The sequence below is a fragment of the Abrus precatorius genome, unplaced genomic scaffold (assembly GCF_003935025.1).
Source record: "Abrus precatorius isolate BTA unplaced genomic scaffold, Abrus_2018 Scaffold8, whole genome shotgun sequence".
Taxonomy (NCBI): Eukaryota; Viridiplantae; Streptophyta; class Magnoliopsida; order Fabales; family Fabaceae; genus Abrus; species Abrus precatorius.
Window position 1 is genome coordinate 28,853,942 of NW_020874428.1, and position 18,040 is coordinate 28,871,981.

The window sequence follows — 18,040 nt, forward strand, 5'->3', positions numbered from 1 at the left end:
TTAACATTTATTTTAAATTTTATTATTAGAAATTAATAACTGACAAAATTATATAAAACTCTTAAAATTTAAATTAAGTTTATTATAAAAAAAAAATAGTACCTTTAAGACCGTCTTGAATGTTTTAATTCAAATAAGTTAAATGCATTTATTTTTAATTAACAATTTTTATATATTCAAAAAGTGTATCATTTGCGACAGATTTGAACCTTATTATTAATGTTTATTTTAAATTTTATTATTAAAAATTAATAATTGATAAAATTACATAAAAATCTTGAAATTTAAATTAAGTTTATTATAAAAATAAAAACAAAAAATCAGTAAAAAATAATATCTTAAAGTGAGAAAGAAATTATATTTTATTAGGTATATATATAAAGAAAAATACAGGTTGTTTGTTCAAAATAAAATTTTGAACTAAGATTCTTACAAAATAGCGCCTACTATTTCAGTGTTTTCTAAAATATGACCTGGAAAGGTGGGTTGGAAGATAATGGTTCAGATAATTCATTTGTGGTTCTCTCATGAGTTTCCAAATAAAACTCAAGTCAATCGCATGGACATGATTTTAGTTGATGAAAAGGTGAAGCTTTTATATTTCTTTAGTTGAAGTGCATAAAATGGTTGATTTTTTAAAGAATGAAAATTCTAATGTAAAATAAAAACATTTGGTGGTATGATTCTTTATCTATATTAAACTCTTTTTAATTACGTGATAGTTATTATTATCAACAAATATTATTTCATGATTGTTTCAGGAACTTTAAGCATGTCAAATGCTTATAATGGGACAAAATTGTATATCAATCCCAACACAAGTAAGTATTTTAATTATTTTTTATTTATGGAGACATTATTATGTTTTGCATGATGTTTCCTGTTTTTGTTAACTTATAAGCTATCCAATTTGTGGTATAGGATGAATAGGAATAATGTAAGTATAAGTTATCAACAAATTATTTTTCATGGTTGTTTCAGAAACTTTAGGCATATCAAATGCTTATAATGGGACAAAGTTGTATATCAATCTCAATATAAAAGAGACTTTTGATTACAAGAATAAATAAGTATTTTAATTATTTTTTATTTATGAAGACATCATTATGTTTTGCCTGATGTTTCCTATTTTTGTTAACTTATAAGCTATCCAATTTGTGGTATAAGATGAATATGAATAATGCAAGTATAAGTCAATTATTAAATCAGATGTCTGGATACTCTTCTGTTTCAATGAAAGATTATTTGCTCCAAGCTCAAAGCATAATCATACATGAAATAATTGAGACAAATTATGTATGTTTTATATTAAAATAATGAAGTGAAATGCATATAATTATTTTTAAAATATATAGAAGTCATAATTTGAAGTTTCTCTTTGAAAATGTTAGGTTTGTTGTTGTTCTTGCCCAAGTTTTTGAAATTGAATATTAAAAGGAATGACAATATGGCTCAAATGTTTCAAGAAGTTAAAAGAAAATAGACATAAGTTTTTTTGTGAAAATTATCAAAGATATATCATTCCTACTCTCAGGTATAAATATTACTACTTATAAACTATATATTCAATTTAAAACTATTTTAGTTAAATTTTTAGTGAACTTATGACCAATTTTTTTTTCTAGGTCTAAGCTGCATGTTAATGTTATGAATTCTGCTTCTTTTACAATATTTGAAAATCTCCTATCACAGTTCATCGAAAAGTCTGCAAAACAATTGAAAACAGAGATGACTAAAATTGATTGTGTTGATATTGATTTCATTTAATATTTTATATTTGTTTTAATCTATAATATTTTTAAAATTATTTTCTATTATAGGCAAATATGAGTAATGAATTTTCTCCTGAGATTGATACAATATTATTCAAGTTCTTTCCATTCAAAGTTAAAATTACTCCAGTAAATTTAGATGCCAATTGGGTTTCATACAATGTTAACAGACTTGCTGATAGTGTTGATCTAATTAACCAGTTTAAGTCATTGCATGGTATTAAGGTATATTTTTAAAATTATTAATGATTGAAATAAAGGTGTCAAATTTTGATTTCAAAATAAAATAATGAAATCTTGCATATTAGTGGAACGATGATCAAGTAGAAGAGATTAAGAAGATACTTTGTCAACTCAAAATGCTATCAGTTTGAAGGTTGTAATTTATTTTGAATAAATTTAATCGTCTTCAAATTGAAATGAAATTTCATTTACAAGTTTATTTCTTGTTAAGTATCTAAAAAAAAATTTGTATTGTGTTTGATGCATGCAGACTTTGAATGAAGGTGCTGGCTTAACCATGAACAATGTTGAAGATGAGCAAATAATTGATATTACGAAGGTAGTAAATGAATTGACTTCAAATGAGTAATCATATTTTAAAAAGTATTGGTTTAAATATTGATTATAATTTAAATTGTATTAGAATTCTCAAATAGTTTCTGTTAAAGTAGCTCTGAGTGCCAAACAACCCTGTAAGATGATAATGAATAAGGGTGTAATGAGTCCATTAGTTGTTGAAGAGTCACAAACACAAGGTTCAAGGATAAAACCTTTAAAGAAGGTCATCATTAAGAATGAGTTAAATGTTTAATTTTCATGAATTTAATTTCTTTTTTATTTATATGTGACCTTTTTTTTTATATTTAGTTATAAAACTATTTGCTAATATTTTAATCTATCTAAACCTTGGTATTCTTTACCAATGTTACGTGAGTGGACAAGATTTTGAATATATAAATTTAACTTTTAAGTTCTTTTAGAAAAATTCTTAGCACACTTTGATTTAAGTCCTTCGTTATCTATATTAGTAAAGTTATATTAGTGCGATTAACATATTTACCTTATTTTTTATAACTTTAGTATTAATATATTAATACATTTATCCTTGCAAAGTTTAAGGCTATTTAAAATTATTTAATTAAAATAACTTAAATGCATTCATTTCTAATTGATTAGCAATTTTGATATATTCGAGAGGTGCATTAACACCTCTTTTTTAATTAGCAGTTAAATGAAATTTTAAATTTTAATATAAATGATTTACTTTAAATTTTATTCTTGAAAATTGATAATTTATATATGATTAATAAGAAATAATAAAATGAATAAAAATTGATGAGTATATATATATATATATTCTAAAGGTAAATGTTACATTTGAATCTATTATAAATAATCAAATAAGAGCTATATGGATGTAAAATATTTAATAAAGATAAAAAATTATATTTTATTTAGTGTATATATATATATATTAACATATTTATATGTTCTTTTTAACCTTAATATTAACATATAGGATTATTCATGAAAAATAGTAAAATAAATAAATTATAATTAATTAATTTAGTATTTGTAACTTTAATATTAACATATTAATGCATTTATTCTTACAAAGCTTACGATAGTTTTGAATTTCATATTAATTGTTTACTTTAAATTTTATTATTGGAAACTGCTAAATGGTATCTGATTAATGAGGAATAATGGATTAAATAAATAAAATTTATTAATACTTTAACTTTTAATATTATTATATTTGTTACGTAATTAAATCAATTCATATAAAATTAATTAGAAAACTCTTGACTATCTATATAATATTGATACATTACAGGAGAATATTTAAAATTTATTTAAATATTTTATTTCTTTTTTTTCAAATTTAAATATTATATGAAAAAAATACAAAAACTGTTACAAATGTGGTGTATAAGAAAATATTTTGAAATTTAAATTAAATTTATTATAAAAATTATAACTTTCTTTTTTAATTAATGTCAATATGAAAGAAAAATACTTTATAAAGTTATATACTATATTTTTTTATTTCAAATAACTAATATTTTTATTAATGATAACATTAACATATGCTAATTAAATATTATTATAAAGTTGTTCTTATCATTATATTTGTCTATATTTTATATATGACTCATAAATTTTATATTATATCAACATATGTAATTTTAATTAATATAAGGATTCATTTTTGTTTTCAGTAAAATTATTCTCCTGTTTTACTTTCTATTTAAATCCTCATTGAAATTTTAAAATATATAAAGTATATAAAAATTTGTATATGAAAATTTATTTATCTTATTTTTCAATCTGATTATATTTGATATTATTCAATATAATATAATTTTATTATTATATATTTTTTTATATTTAAATTATAATTTATAATATTTATATATACTAATATACAATATAAACAAATTTCTGTGACATATAAATATATATATATATATATATATATATAATTGATAAATATATGATTCAATAATAAGAAATTAAATTATGATACTTGATACGTAACAGTGATTTCAAAAACATAAAACAGGCTTATTTAATAAAAGAAATAATTTTTTATCTTTAAATTATGTGCTATATAATTTTGTAAAATAAAATAAGATATGTAATTTTATTCCTTTAATAATTTTTGTCTTAAAATATTTTAAATATATTAAAATTTATTTAATTTTTTTATAAAAAATTCTTATGTTGTGGTATGTATGTATATATGTTAAATTATTTTAAATTAATTATAAGAGTATTTTTAAATTTTATAGAATTAAATTTATAATTTATTAATTTAAATTATATTTGAGTTTAATCTCTTTACTTTTAGAGTTAATTAACAAATATTTAAAAATATATTATAAATCTTTATATAATTTATGAAATTATTTTATGAATAATAATATTAATATATACTAATTAATTTTAAATTTTAAAATAATTTAAATATTATCGTAAATATTTTATGTAATTATTTTTTATTTTATAATTATTAATTATAATATTATACTATAATATAATAATTTATTTGTGCATCGCACGAGCCACCTTCCTAGTATTTAAAAATAATCAAATGATAATTTGTTTTTACTTGTGTTTGTATTTTTTTTTAATTGTCATTCGCATGGTTTTGTGTTTTTTTTTCTAAATTATTTTTTAATGTTTCTAAATTAAAGGTGAATTTGGATAAAAAAATAATTTTTTTTTAAATTTCTTTTAATTTTTCATTTTTCTTCTCGTTCAAACTCAATTATAAATATTTTATTTTGTTTTCTTAATTTTTTTTATAGAATCAAATAAAAATAGCTTTTTTTATTTTTTATTTTTACATTTCATCCATATATCTTGCCACTTAAATTTTCTTGAACACTTGCACAAAACTTGATTTTTTTTTTCTTTTTAAGGTTATCGACCCATAAGGTTACTGCAACTTGTTTCTCATGCTTTCCTTCGTACAATTGATAGATTTACTAACTTTTTTTTTTAAAGATTAGAATAGAAGAAAAAGAACAAATCTAGAGACATGGTTTGATTCTAGACTCGTAATGTTTGACAGGAATGCTTTCTAACGCGTCTCGTCGAGCTTTATACTATTAAATTAAACTATTCTTTAAATAAGAATTAAAGATGTATTATATTAATAATTTTATTTAAAAACTAAATATTTAAATTGTAAAAAATTTATTATATTAAATAATATTAAAATGACTACAATTTTTAAAATAAAAATTAGGAAAATTTTAAATCAAATCATAACAAAATTAAAGAAGAATTGAAATTTTTAAAAATATTTAATGCAAAAAATGTTTCATGACATAATTAAAAATAAATAAAATTCCTTTTATTTATGGATTTATAACTCAGTTTGTATATATAAGTAGAAACATGTCATTCAAAATTTAATTAAAAAATATAAAATTAATATATATCAGATTTTGAATTTATGATATATTTAATTTATATATATATATATATATATATATATAATTTTTTTTACACTAATGTTACACTCAATTTGAATATTTTATTTAACTTATATTTAACGGATTAAATAAATGACTCAGACAGAGTATAAGAATTTTTAGATTTACACAAAATTCTTCTATATGTATATATCAATATTACTACTTATAATTTTTACATTAAATTTATATTATAAATTTTTTAACATATTTTTAAACATACATTAATTTTAAAAATAATTTAAAATACATATTGTAATAATTATTATATTAATTATTACAATAATAATTTTTTAATAGGATAGTTGATTTCAAAAAAGAAACTGTCCATTTCAATAAAAAAGTCCTTTACTTGTACTGAAATTAATTTTACAAATATAACATTAAAATTAATTATTTAAATATTTTTACCATGCATAATATTCTATAATTGAATAGTAACGTAAAAAACATTTATACTGTTAATATAATTTAATCAAATTCTAATAAAATATGATATTTAATCATCTTTTCATAATTTAGCTCTCAAATTTGCAGCTTGATTCTTTAGGAAAATTAGATTAACTTAAAATTATTACTTTGTCTATTTTTTTTATCATATACAATTTATATTTTATATAAAAATATCTAAATTTTAAAAAATATAAAATAAAATAAAATATTTTATTTACCACACCTACCTTTATTTGAGGATTTATTTTAAACAAGAATAATTTTAAGAATTATGTCTCCTACTCGTGCCTTATTTGTTAGTGAATGTTTAGTTTTTTTAATCTTATATGATTCTGATTTTTTATATTGTTGTTTAAATTTAAAAAATTAATTGTATAATATTTAAGAACCTTTAAAACGGAAATTCCTTATATTTTTACTTTTTTATATATAAAAATGACTAGAATTTAATAATAATTATATGATATACAAAGTAATCTCTAATTATAATTAAATTAAAAAATCAAAATTAAATCATCAAATTACATTAAAACACTTATGATTAGATTAGATTTTAAATTTTATTCAAATCGAGCTATAATATATTTTTATAAATAAATGAAATGTTTTTTATTATTTAAAAATAAATTAAAGAAAACTGCAAATAATAATCTAGGAGTTCAGAACTAAAGTTATGAGTCTAATACCCTTAGAGAAAGGAAGAGAAGTTTAAAAGTAAAAAAAGAAAAGTGTGAACAGCTTTAATAAAAAGTTTGTGTTTATTGTATATTTTTTAAATATAAGAATAAAACAACGAAGAAAAAGTCTAACACTTGTATGCTAAGCATGGGAACATTCTCTCTGTGGTCTGATATTACAATATAATATATATTATATTTATAAAAATGACCTTTTATTTATTACACATTTACATGGGTTCCAAAAGCATGAGACCCCACCATGAGCTCAATGGTAATAAAAGAAACGTAACACACCGTTTGGATTTGGATTGTGAACAATGCGCCTTCCCGTAGAGGAACACGACACCTTTGTAGGAACTTAGAAAAATAAGGTAAATTGGAAAATGCACAAACAGGGGATTAGAACGAGGGAAGAAGAGACGACGCTAGAGCAGAAGAAGAAAGGTAACCAAAATCCAGACAGCTCTCTCACACACTCTTATTCCACTCCTCTCCAATTCCCACTCTACTCGGCTCAGTTTAGGAGCACACGCAGTTCCTCTCCATGGCTTCGGCTTCGGCTTCCCGCTTGGCTGCTCACTGACTCACCCCCTCGCGGCGGCGCCTCCTAAATGTCTGTCATCGAAACCCCCGCCGTTCACCACCGCAGCGGGGGCGCCTCCGATCACCACCGTCACCCCTCCAAACGCAAATTCGACGATGGCGAGGACGAAGAATTGTCAGACTTAGTGAGCGTGAGGATGAAGAAGGAAGAGGCGGTGAATTCGTGGTCGGAGTTGCGATCGCACCTGCAGTTCTTTGTGCGAATGATGTCCGGCGGAAACACAATCGTGATGCAAGCTTATCCCGACGACAGCGTGAAATCGATTCACGAGCGAATCCAAAGCATGAAGGGAATCCCTGTGTTCGAACAGAGGTTAATCTACAGAGGCAAACAGCTTCAGTGGGAACAGACTCTTGCTGAGTGTTCCATCCAAAACGACGCTAACCTTCAACTCGTTGGTCGCATGCGTAGCACGGAGCATCCACAGGCCTGGCAGGTTATAAACGACATGGTCTCTCTCGTTTACCGTCTCTGCCGCGGAGAAACCGTTCGTGATGCCTTGAAGACTATCAAGGGATTGATCGCCAGTTACTTGAACATGACCCCAAGAATTGACAGCGATTCTGCGTCTGGGTATTTTCAGATTTTCATGTCTTCTAATGCTCCTGAGGTGCTGGTTATGCTCTATATGTCTCCCTTTGCAGGTAACAAGGACTGTGCTGATTCTTCTGTTAGACATTTTTTGAGTTCTTGTTGTAATACCTTGTGTAAGGCGTTGCACGGCCAGTGTGCGCGTGTGGTGTTGGAGTTTTGTAAATTGCTTAGGAGAGTGGGGTATCAGGACCCTTTGTATCTCTATTGTCGGAGTACTTTTGGGTCATTGTTGGAAACAGCTGGGGTTTCCTATGCTGGCTCTGATAATGGCAAAGGGATGATTTTGATTCAAGACATTTTCCCCTTTGTTCGTGAGCTTGCTAGAAGCTTGTTGAGGGACTTGGATTTGAGTATGGAATCCCCCTCTGCTGCCGGGCTTTTGTTGAACGATGTTGGTGATTTTACTGCCTTCTTAATACCTTTGAGAACTGGAATCATGGAGCTCCAGGCTATCAAGGATTCTATGCCTCAAGACAAACGTCATAAGGACCTCTTGCTTGCCGAAGAGATTGGACACCTTCATCGTTTGTACATTGATTTGTTGAACAAAATTGAACAGTGCCTTCAAAAGATGGAGCAAAGTTTGGCAGGTCAGGAGATTGCGGAAGGGGACAATGTTTGTCCTGCGTGGTCTCATTATCTTACCATCTTGAAGGAGTTGAATAAAATTTCTAAGCTTTATGATGGTGCTGAGGAAAAGCTTTGGAGTGTTTTGACACGCCAAAGAAGTGTGCTGTGTCAACTAATTGTTCGGTATGCGAAGAGAACTGATGAGCATCAGTGGATTCTTGAGCACAGGTGTGTGACCAATTTTGAGTCTCGAAGGCATTTGGCCATGATGATGTTCCCGGAGGTAAAAGAAGACTATGAGGAGTTGCATGAGATGCTTATTGACAGATCTCAGTTATTGGCTGAATCTTTTGAATACATAGCTCGTGCTGAACCTGAATCTCTACATGCTGGCCTGTTTATGGAATTCAAAAATGAGGAAGCTACTGGCCCAGGTGTTCTTAGGGAGTGGTTTCTCCTGGTATGTCAAGCAATATTCAATCCACAAAATGCTCTTTTTGTGGCCTGCCCAAATGATCGGAGGAGGTTTTTCCCCAATCCTGGTAAGTATCATCTGAAATTCTGAATGGACTTTTTTTTCCACTTCTATAGTTTGCTGTGCATTGGAAGTAGTTTCAATTTGAAAATGTTGGACTGGGGCTTGCATTTTTCATATGAAAACAGTTATATACTGTATTTACAAAATGGTCTTTATTAGGAATATAAAATATGTTGAGCTCATATTACTGTATTAGAGGCTTAAATCTTTTGTTTTACAAAGAAGTGTTCAGTTAACTTAAATCCAAAAGAAACAAATGCACCAGAAAAAATAGCAAAATGTAAAAACTTAAAACAAAACCCTACTTTAAGAACTAACAAAATGTAGCTAAAGGGTGTGGATTTATTGATTGTGTTAACACAACTCGCATAGTTAGTGGAAGTCAGATCATTTGTTTGTGAATTATTACTCGTTAGTTTCTTCATATATGAAATGTGCTCCTATTAGATGAGATCCGTGGAGGATCTCCACTGGTTTGTAGAGTAGGCCCAATATGCTTAAAATTATTTGGTTGTGTAGGGAGGACTATACTACAAAGCATGGACTCCAACATGGACAGCAGAGAATAACTTGGCTAATGTCTAAACTATAGGACACTTGGCTTGCACATACATACCTGAGAAATCAAGTTAAATTAAATACGAGAAACATAACAAAAAAACAAAATTAATGATCAGCATTTGTGTATTCACCTCCTTCCTATGATAATCAAATTCACAAAAAAATATTAAAAGACATTATTTTACAATGTAAGTACTTTGTCTCTTTACTAAAAAAGTCCCAAACAAGATTATATCTTTGAAGAAAGGTATATTAATATTTTCAAAGCAACTTTTACAATTTATGAATGTTAACATAAATCTTATTATAAATATGAGTATAAAAAAATTAGTAGTTGATACATCTAAAAATAGATTTTCATTTCTTATAGTGAGGACAAAAACAATATTAGTTATTTTTTATTAAAAAGACCAAAGGAGGTATTTTATATATTAAATGAATGGATGTATCCACTCAAAGTAGTCAATGGCGGCGGCCACTATTGTAGAGGATTCCATGGTCAGTTGCATTGTGGTTTTCTGTAGCAGCTGTCACGCTGCAAATTGCAACTCGTCGCTGCTATTTCATGCAAGGCAAAAGGTCAAGTTCACCTTCCCTTCCAGAAGGTTGGAAGCCTTTTTAGGGGGCAATCTTTGGATTTCATCCCCCCCTTTTACACTGCTACTTTTTGTGGTTCTCCATCTTCAACAAATCGAGCCCTAGTGAAAGTTCTTTGCCCTGTTGTCCTCTTGATTCCTCCTCCATCTACAATGTCATTTTCTGGTGCAAGTAACCATTTTCGACAAAGTTTCAGTTCGTCGTCTTCATCAACGGCAAAACCAAAGTTGTTTTTGATGTGATCCAAATGTTTTCCAGTCATTTTCTTTGTCTTTGGTGAAACTTCTAACGTGACTTAGACATTTTCCGGTGACTGACAACTCTATGTTTTATTTTCCTTCTCTTTTTTTTTATTTTATTTTTTATTTTGTCCTGTTTTTGTTTTCTGAATCCTTCCAAATGATCCAAATTTGAATACCTAAAACAAAAGCAATGGTTGCTCTTCCCAATTAGTCACAAGGAACTACACAAAACCATAACTATACCTCTGTTTCAGTTTCTTCTTGTGCATTAGTGAGCCAATAACCTCCACTAGGTGGCAAGCTAAATTGACAAACAAGACAACTATGATTGCTTTTTCCTCTACATTTAAGGAAAAAGGAAATGAAAATGTACAAGAAGAAGAATAATGTGATGATGAAGATTCTGAAAAAGAGGAGGATGAAAACTTCTATAAAAATAATGATGTAAGTAAAAATGAAAATGACATGGCAAATTTTGAATATTTAATGATTTTAAACTTTTAAATGTCAGAGAATTGAATTTGTTGGGTTCCTTTATTTTGTTATTATTAACATTTGACATGTGTTATGCTTATAAACTTTCAATTTCAATAATTAATTATGCATTTTTGTATATTAATTTTGTATTTTTATGCATATCTACATGTGTAGCTTAATGTATATTAGGTGTATTTAAAATTTCAAAATAGCGGTCATCCAGCTATACGCTATCCCACTATAGCGTTTTTGAGGTTAGCTACTATTCGTGATTGACTATTATGTATCCACTTGAATGAGTAATAATTAGGTGTTGTGTTAACATAAATTTCATTTATATAAGAGAATAAAAAGAATTTTATAATTAATATATCTAACAATAGATTTTTTTTTATATTATCTAACAATAGATTTTTGTTTCTTATAAAAATGATGGGAAGAATTATTTGTTTATGTTCACTTTAAAATTCACTAAAGATTAAATGATTCAACTATTTGGGGGTGTTTTTGGGTCAGTGTGTCATGCATAAGGGTTTATCTTCCATCTTGGAAGAAAATTATGAGTGTGAAAACAACCAAGTGAATCTGTATGGTACAATTTGTTAGTAATAGTATCTGTGCTTCCTTCAGTCACCTTTGGAGAATCACACAGTGACACCTTGTCTCAAAGTTCCATTAACACATATAATCGTGTAGGTTGATGGCTATTCAAACTGAAATTCAAATTTATGGTGTCACCCTGTCCAACCATGAATGTTTTGCTTCTAAACTTGAGTTCCCAGCTAGTATTGTTAGGGACTAGGGTTGCTTTTTGCTTGATGATGATTGGTGTTGAGTATTATTCCATGCTGCTGTATATCTTGTGTGAGTTGAAATTGTTAAAACATTTATGGATAATCAAGTTTAGCTTATACATTGTCTACTTGTTTGAAGCTTCTAAGGTACATCCTCTGCACCTTGAGTACTTCAGCTTTGCTGGTCGAATTATTGCATTAGCTTTGATGCATAGGGTGCAAGTCGGTATTGTTTTTGATCGTGTGTTTTTCTTGCAATTGGCTGGAAACTATATTACTTTAGAAGATATAAGGGATGCAGATCCTTGTCTGTATACCAGCCTCAAGCAAATATTGGAGATGGATTCTGATTTCGTTGATTCAGATGAATTAGGACTGACATTTGTTAGAGAGGTGGAGGAATTAGGACACAGGAAAGTGGTTGAGCTCTGCCCTGATGGGAAAACCCTTGTAGTAAATAGTAAGAACAGGGAGAAGTATGTTGATCTTCTAATACAGGATCGCTTCGTAACATCTATTTCTGAGCAGGTGTCACATTTTGCCAAAGGTTTTGCTGATATTCTTTCAAACTCAAAGCTCCAGCAGTACTTCTTTCAAAGTTTACAGCTTGAAGATCTTGATTGGATGCTGCATGGGAGTGAAGATACCATTTCTGTTGAAGATTGGAAAACACACACCGAGTACAATGGCTATAAAGAGACAGATATTCAGATATCTTGGTTTTGGGAGGTATGTGCATTCTGCTATCACAAAATATGTATCTTTATTCCTTTTTTTTTTTTCCTTTTCTATTGGGCAACAAGTGATACATGATACTCTCTAAGGTTGTCTCTGTTCCCATTTTATTCACAAAAAGTGTGGGTGTGTGTTTTGGGGTGGGGGGGGGGGGGGGGATGTTTCACTGTCTTGGCTACTTTTACAGTCCCCGTCTCCACAAGGGAATTGTTTACCTTGCACTGTTTTTGGAATCTACTTCTTCCTAACCTGATCAGCAAACATGCTAGAGTCCTCATCTGCGTTACTGTAAATTATTCCTTTCCTTTAGGCCTGATAGCTTCAACCTTTGATGTGCTTCATGTCGTTTACAAATATATCTCTAACATTAAAAAATGTGTGGGTAATGATTGTTAGTCTGCGACCTTATTCTCATATCATCTAGTTTTTTTACATTTTAAATCTACGTTCTTATGCTGATAATTATATCATATAAAAATATATTGATGTTGTGAATTTTGCAAATTGGTAGCATATAGTTTCACCTTTTGCTGAGATATCTGAATATTAATTTCCCGTGTCTTTATTTAATTGACCAATGATTTCTTTTTAGCTAAAGCTGGTTGGTTATTGTGTCCTTGGATTAATTAGTTCTGGAATCTTTTTCAAATAAAATAGTATTTCAAGATTTGCTAATAGACTCCGCTCAGTTTGTTCATTTTTATGTATGATTTCTGTTAAAAAAAAAACATAGCAGATTGTTGGGAGAATGACAGCAGAACAAAGGAAGGTTCTTCTATTCTTTTGGACATCTGTAAAATATTTACCGGTCGAAGGTTTCCGTGGTTTAGCTTCCCGTCTCTACATATACAGATCCCATGAACCCGGTGATCGCCTTCCTTCATCTCACACTTGCTTTTACCGGCTGTGTTTCCCAGCTTATTCATCTATGGCTGTCATGCAAGATCGTCTTGATGTCATCACTCAAGAACACATTGGCTGCAGTTTTGGTACTTGGTGAATACACCTGCAATCTGGATAGAAGTGGTTTTGACTGCACATAGAATTATCGTTGTACAGATTATAGGAGTATTCCATCTATCTTCTAATTGGAAAATGTGGGAAAATTCTCTAGTGCTGTTTTTCAAAGTAGTCACGGGTTGCAGTGTCATTGGTCTTTGTCAAATGTTTATATGGATAAAGTATAAATAAAAACAGGATTGAAACAAAAAGAATTCGATCTCTCTATGATCTAGCATTGCTGTTCTAATGAAATTTGCTTATTTCGTTGTGCCATGGACATGGTGGATATGCCATAACAATCAAGTTTGGATTTGGGGTAATCGTGCTCAAAGAGCAACTCTTCGCCCCAAAATCAAGTAAGGGTTGTTTTAGTGGGCTTACGGCTTGCTGCTGCCTCCTCCCTCGTAACTAGTTTAGGTCAAACTATGTGGTTGTTTTGTTATAAATTGTATTTGTTTAGAAATAATAAATAATAACTAATGTCATAAGTTTTGGTTATCATTGTTTCGAATCGTTAAAAAAAAATAAAAAAAATACAAGAATAACTATATGGAGGTTTTTTAGGCACTTTTAGCTGCTTTAAAACAATGTTCTTTCATCAGAACCCGTTCCCAGAGACTTTGTTTTCTGATTAATTTTTCTTTATTAAATCTAATGGATAAAAATTGGAATAGTAGATCTGTTTATTACTGATTCTTGGTATTTCTATAGATATCTTTCGTAACTGACAATTTTATTTGAGATACAACTTCATTCTCTCTTAATAAATATTCAAATTAGCAGAGAAGCAATGATAAATAAATTGGTATAGAATTTAAATTGTCAGCACAGCTATTATGAATTTATGCTACCAGTTTAATTCATCATAATAATAATATGAAACACTAATGATTTATCAATTTTATTATATTAATGAGTTTATTTATTAGTATTGATGAATCATACAATTAATATAGGCCCAGTTGAAATTCTGCTTACGAATCTAATAGACCAACGAAAACAAATTTAATCAAGTTTCTTTTCCCTTTACTAAGTATTTTTTCATATAAAAATTTCGGTCTATATGTAAACAATTCCACACGAAATTTTTCTTTTTTCGCCTTTTCCAATCTATTTCCACTGGGTTGTTTTATATTTATAAACCTCAAGCTTCTGGAAGGCGGAAATTCTTTCAATTTTAGTAAAACCTAGTAGTCTACTAGTTCGTTAGTAATATAACTTGAATTGATCAAGAAGTAGATTACTTAGAAATATCATAAACTTTACGTGAAGCAGAAGGAATAACTAAAAAAAAATATAGACTCTTACGAAAAGAAAAGATTATAAAAAGCAAATATATTTTATTCAAACCAAGAGTAACTCGTAATGAACAAACTAGTTGAACCCTCCTGGAATCATCACCCCCCAACTTTATGACCCACTTTGATACATAACCCATAAAATTTCTCGTATTCGGACTTGGCATGCATGCTGATGTGGAGCAAATTCAGCGGTGCTTATGTGTAGCTACAATATAGATCCTCCATAAATGGTAAAGCCATACCCAAAGACTTACCTTCACAATAACATTAACGGTAAATAAAGTAAACAAATAAAATAAGAAAAGCTTCTCAACTCTGACATGCAAAAAGGTAGACCCGATCCCAACACCAACACTCCATTGGAACCTTTTCCATCATCACTTTTTCCGTGTGCCTAAGCTTCAGTCTTCTCATCAGAAGCCACCACAGCGATTTCAGCTTGTTTGTTTTCCTTCTCTTCCTCCACTGCTTCAGTGTTAGTTTCTTTAGTTTCCTCAGATGTTGGTTCCTCATTCACTTCTTCTTCTTCTTCGTCTGTTTTCTCCAGGGCTGGATTCTCTGCCTCAGCCTCCACTTCGGTTGCCTCAGTAGTATCTGCTTCAACTGAGACTTCCGTTTCTGGGGCTGCTGTTTCTGTAGTTATTGCTGTTTCTGCTTCTTCTTTTGTTTCTTCGGTTGTTTCTTCCTTTGCCTGTTCTGTGATCAGTTCTGGAGCAGGAACCTCGGAGACTGCTTGTTCTGGGGTTGTTTCCTGGATCTTGGTTACCGCGACTGTTTCATTCTTAGTTGTTGGTGTTTGCTGTGCAACCTGCAAGATCCATTTTCGTTTAATGAAGCATTCTAATGAATCTAAGTTCATGCTTAACAAGGTATAATAATTCTTCTCAATAAGAAACTAAGAACTTGATGGGTGCCGATCAAAACTAATATGAGGTAAAAATGAACCGTCTTTTATTCAAAAATTAATAGAACTCCTATAATCTAGAATATAGTGTTAACAATACATTGTAATGGAATTCATGAAAACGAGAGATCTACATAAAGTTGTTGATCACAATCCATTTCACCAATACTTATCAGAGTGATATTGATGCGGTGTAAAATGTTGCGTGAATTTCTTTGATCAAGATGGGTATGATCGAAAAACAGTGATACTGATAACCCTGGCTATCGAATATATACATAATGGTTTAATTTGTATGTTGATGATTAGGAGTATATATTAAATGTGCCGTGCTTGTTTATATGTACTATTGCACTAGACTTTTTTATTACCATCCCAAATGCTATGTATATAGAATCATAGATCGCACATCAGAGAACATCAAACGCGTTCTGATTTGTTGATCAAGAATCAATCACAGTAAACAAAAGGAAACGCATAAAAAAAGTTTGACATATTTGGTCAAAAACGTTTTGATTTCCATCGTCTGCCTAGAGATACAAAGCTACGCATGGACTAATAACGTAAAATACTAAACCATAAGCTAGTAATTAAATGTATAGCTTTAAATTACCTCAGCACTGGCCATTTGGAAAGCAAAGAGGAAAAGTAATAATAGAAATGAAAGAAAGGTTTAGGGATGTATAAACCAGGAAGGAAAGCTGAGAGAGTGCTTGTGACTGAGACGATCAAAGTAGAGAGGTTTATATAGAGGCGTAGAGTGTAAAACAGTGACACCTTTCGGAGAGAGTGTGTGTGAACGAGAGTGAGAGTGAGAGAGAGTGGCCATTTGGAAGAATCTTTTTCAACCAGACACCTCATGCTACTGACAGAAATTAAAGAGATCAATGTACCCAAAATAATAATAATAATAATAATAATAACAAATAGATCGGCATATCCAGTTGTAAATGATTTTTCTTCCTTTAATTTCTCTTTTCCTTCAAAATTATAAAAAGAAAAAGAAGAAGAAATAAAGAGACTATTTTAATGAGAACATAGAAATACAACTATTTTGCTGTACGTATACAAATTAAATATTCAGGATCTTGTGTTTCTCTTGGGTGCGCTTCACTGTGGTAATTATTTTGGATTAATGTAAAAGAACTTGCTTTCCTTGGATCCCCAACAAATTGAAAAGGAAAAAGAAAATAAATAGGGCTTGTTTAAAATCTTATGCCTTTCCCGTGAATAGTAATAATAATAAAAAATAAAAACATGTGCATTTATTTTATGTAATTTGGTTACTTTTTCTTTATCTGAGAAAATATCCAATTTAGTCTTACTTCTTTATTTTAATTACGTCTTTAATGGTAATTAAACGTTATTAAATTATTTTGATATTATCCTTTCTCTGATAACATTCATGTTAATTACTACCTAAAGGCATTAATTAAATCCCACAAATTTTTTCTGTACGACGTAGATCTTATATAATCTTTTTTTTTCTTAATGTTTAATTAAATTTTAATTAAAATTATTTTGAAGAGTTGAATTGTGGTGAGAAATATATATGTTTCTTCTTTTGAGACGGTTCATATGATGGTGAAAGATTTAGGATGGTCATTGTGATCATTTTATGTTTGGATTTTTGTGTGCTTGCTCTGTTTATGGAATATCATAACCTTCGCCTTGCGTTTCTTAAATTGTTTAAAAAGTTGAAGGTAAAATATTTTTATTTAAAAATACAATTAATTGTTTTTTTTATCATTTTCAATGAAATTCAATTTTTATATAAAAATATTATTTTAAATATCTAAAAGATTATCTTTAGAGCAGTAATTAAGATCATAACTAATATTGCATTAGGCTTCTATTATTGAAATTTCGGTGAAGACAAAGGTACATGTGATTTTATGGGCAAAAACCTTATTTTCGTTTTAAAATGTGATTAAATTTTTTATTTAATTTCAAATGAACACTAAGGGTAACATGGCATTTATTAATAAAACAAAAACAATAAAAAAAAGGGGACGATATTGAAATGATTTATTTGTCCATACAATAATAGGTACAATGCTTTGATTTTATTAAGAATAGTATATCAAGCAAACTCTGATTAATAAGAGCCATTGAAGTTTAAATGAACATTGTCCAATGTCCATACCCAAGCATAGCAGACATTAGCATATGCCTGCAAAACCAGGCCTTGCCACTTAATAATTTAATGAAAGTAGTTCTGTCTTCT

At 28.9% G+C, this 18,040-nt stretch overlaps 2 protein-coding genes across 4 annotated transcripts; one reads left to right on the forward strand and one right to left on the reverse strand.

The window, feature by feature from the left end:
- The first annotated feature begins 7,204 nt into the window (after positions 1 to 7,204).
- On the forward strand, positions 7,205 to 14,103 carry LOC113846756 (E3 ubiquitin-protein ligase UPL5). 3 transcript variants are annotated; one of them, XM_027475364.1, is made up of 3 exons: positions 7,205 to 9,204; positions 12,011 to 12,600; positions 13,343 to 14,103. In XM_027475364.1, the coding sequence occupies exons 1-3, from the start codon at positions 7,506 to 7,508 to the stop codon at positions 13,604 to 13,606; spliced, it is 2,553 nt and encodes an 850-aa protein (XP_027331165.1). In that variant the 5' UTR covers positions 7,205 to 7,505; the 3' UTR covers positions 13,607 to 14,103. The 3 variants fall into 3 exon arrangements, with proteins under 3 accessions (XP_027331165.1, XP_027331166.1, XP_027331163.1); XM_027475365.1 differs by having other exon boundaries at positions 7,292 to 9,204; positions 13,296 to 13,829; XM_027475362.1 differs by having other exon boundaries at positions 7,303 to 9,204; positions 13,340 to 13,641.
- An 829-nt stretch (positions 14,104 to 14,932) lies between these two features.
- On the reverse strand, positions 14,933 to 16,548 carry LOC113846757 (neurofilament light polypeptide-like). Its single transcript, XM_027475366.1, has 2 exons — positions 16,427 to 16,548; positions 14,933 to 15,717 (listed from the first exon to the last, which is right to left on the reverse strand). The coding sequence occupies exons 1-2, from the start codon at positions 16,439 to 16,441 to the stop codon at positions 15,304 to 15,306; spliced, it is 429 nt and encodes a 142-aa protein (XP_027331167.1). The 5' UTR covers positions 16,442 to 16,548; the 3' UTR covers positions 14,933 to 15,303.
- Positions 16,549 to 18,040: the final 1,492 nt, after the last annotated feature.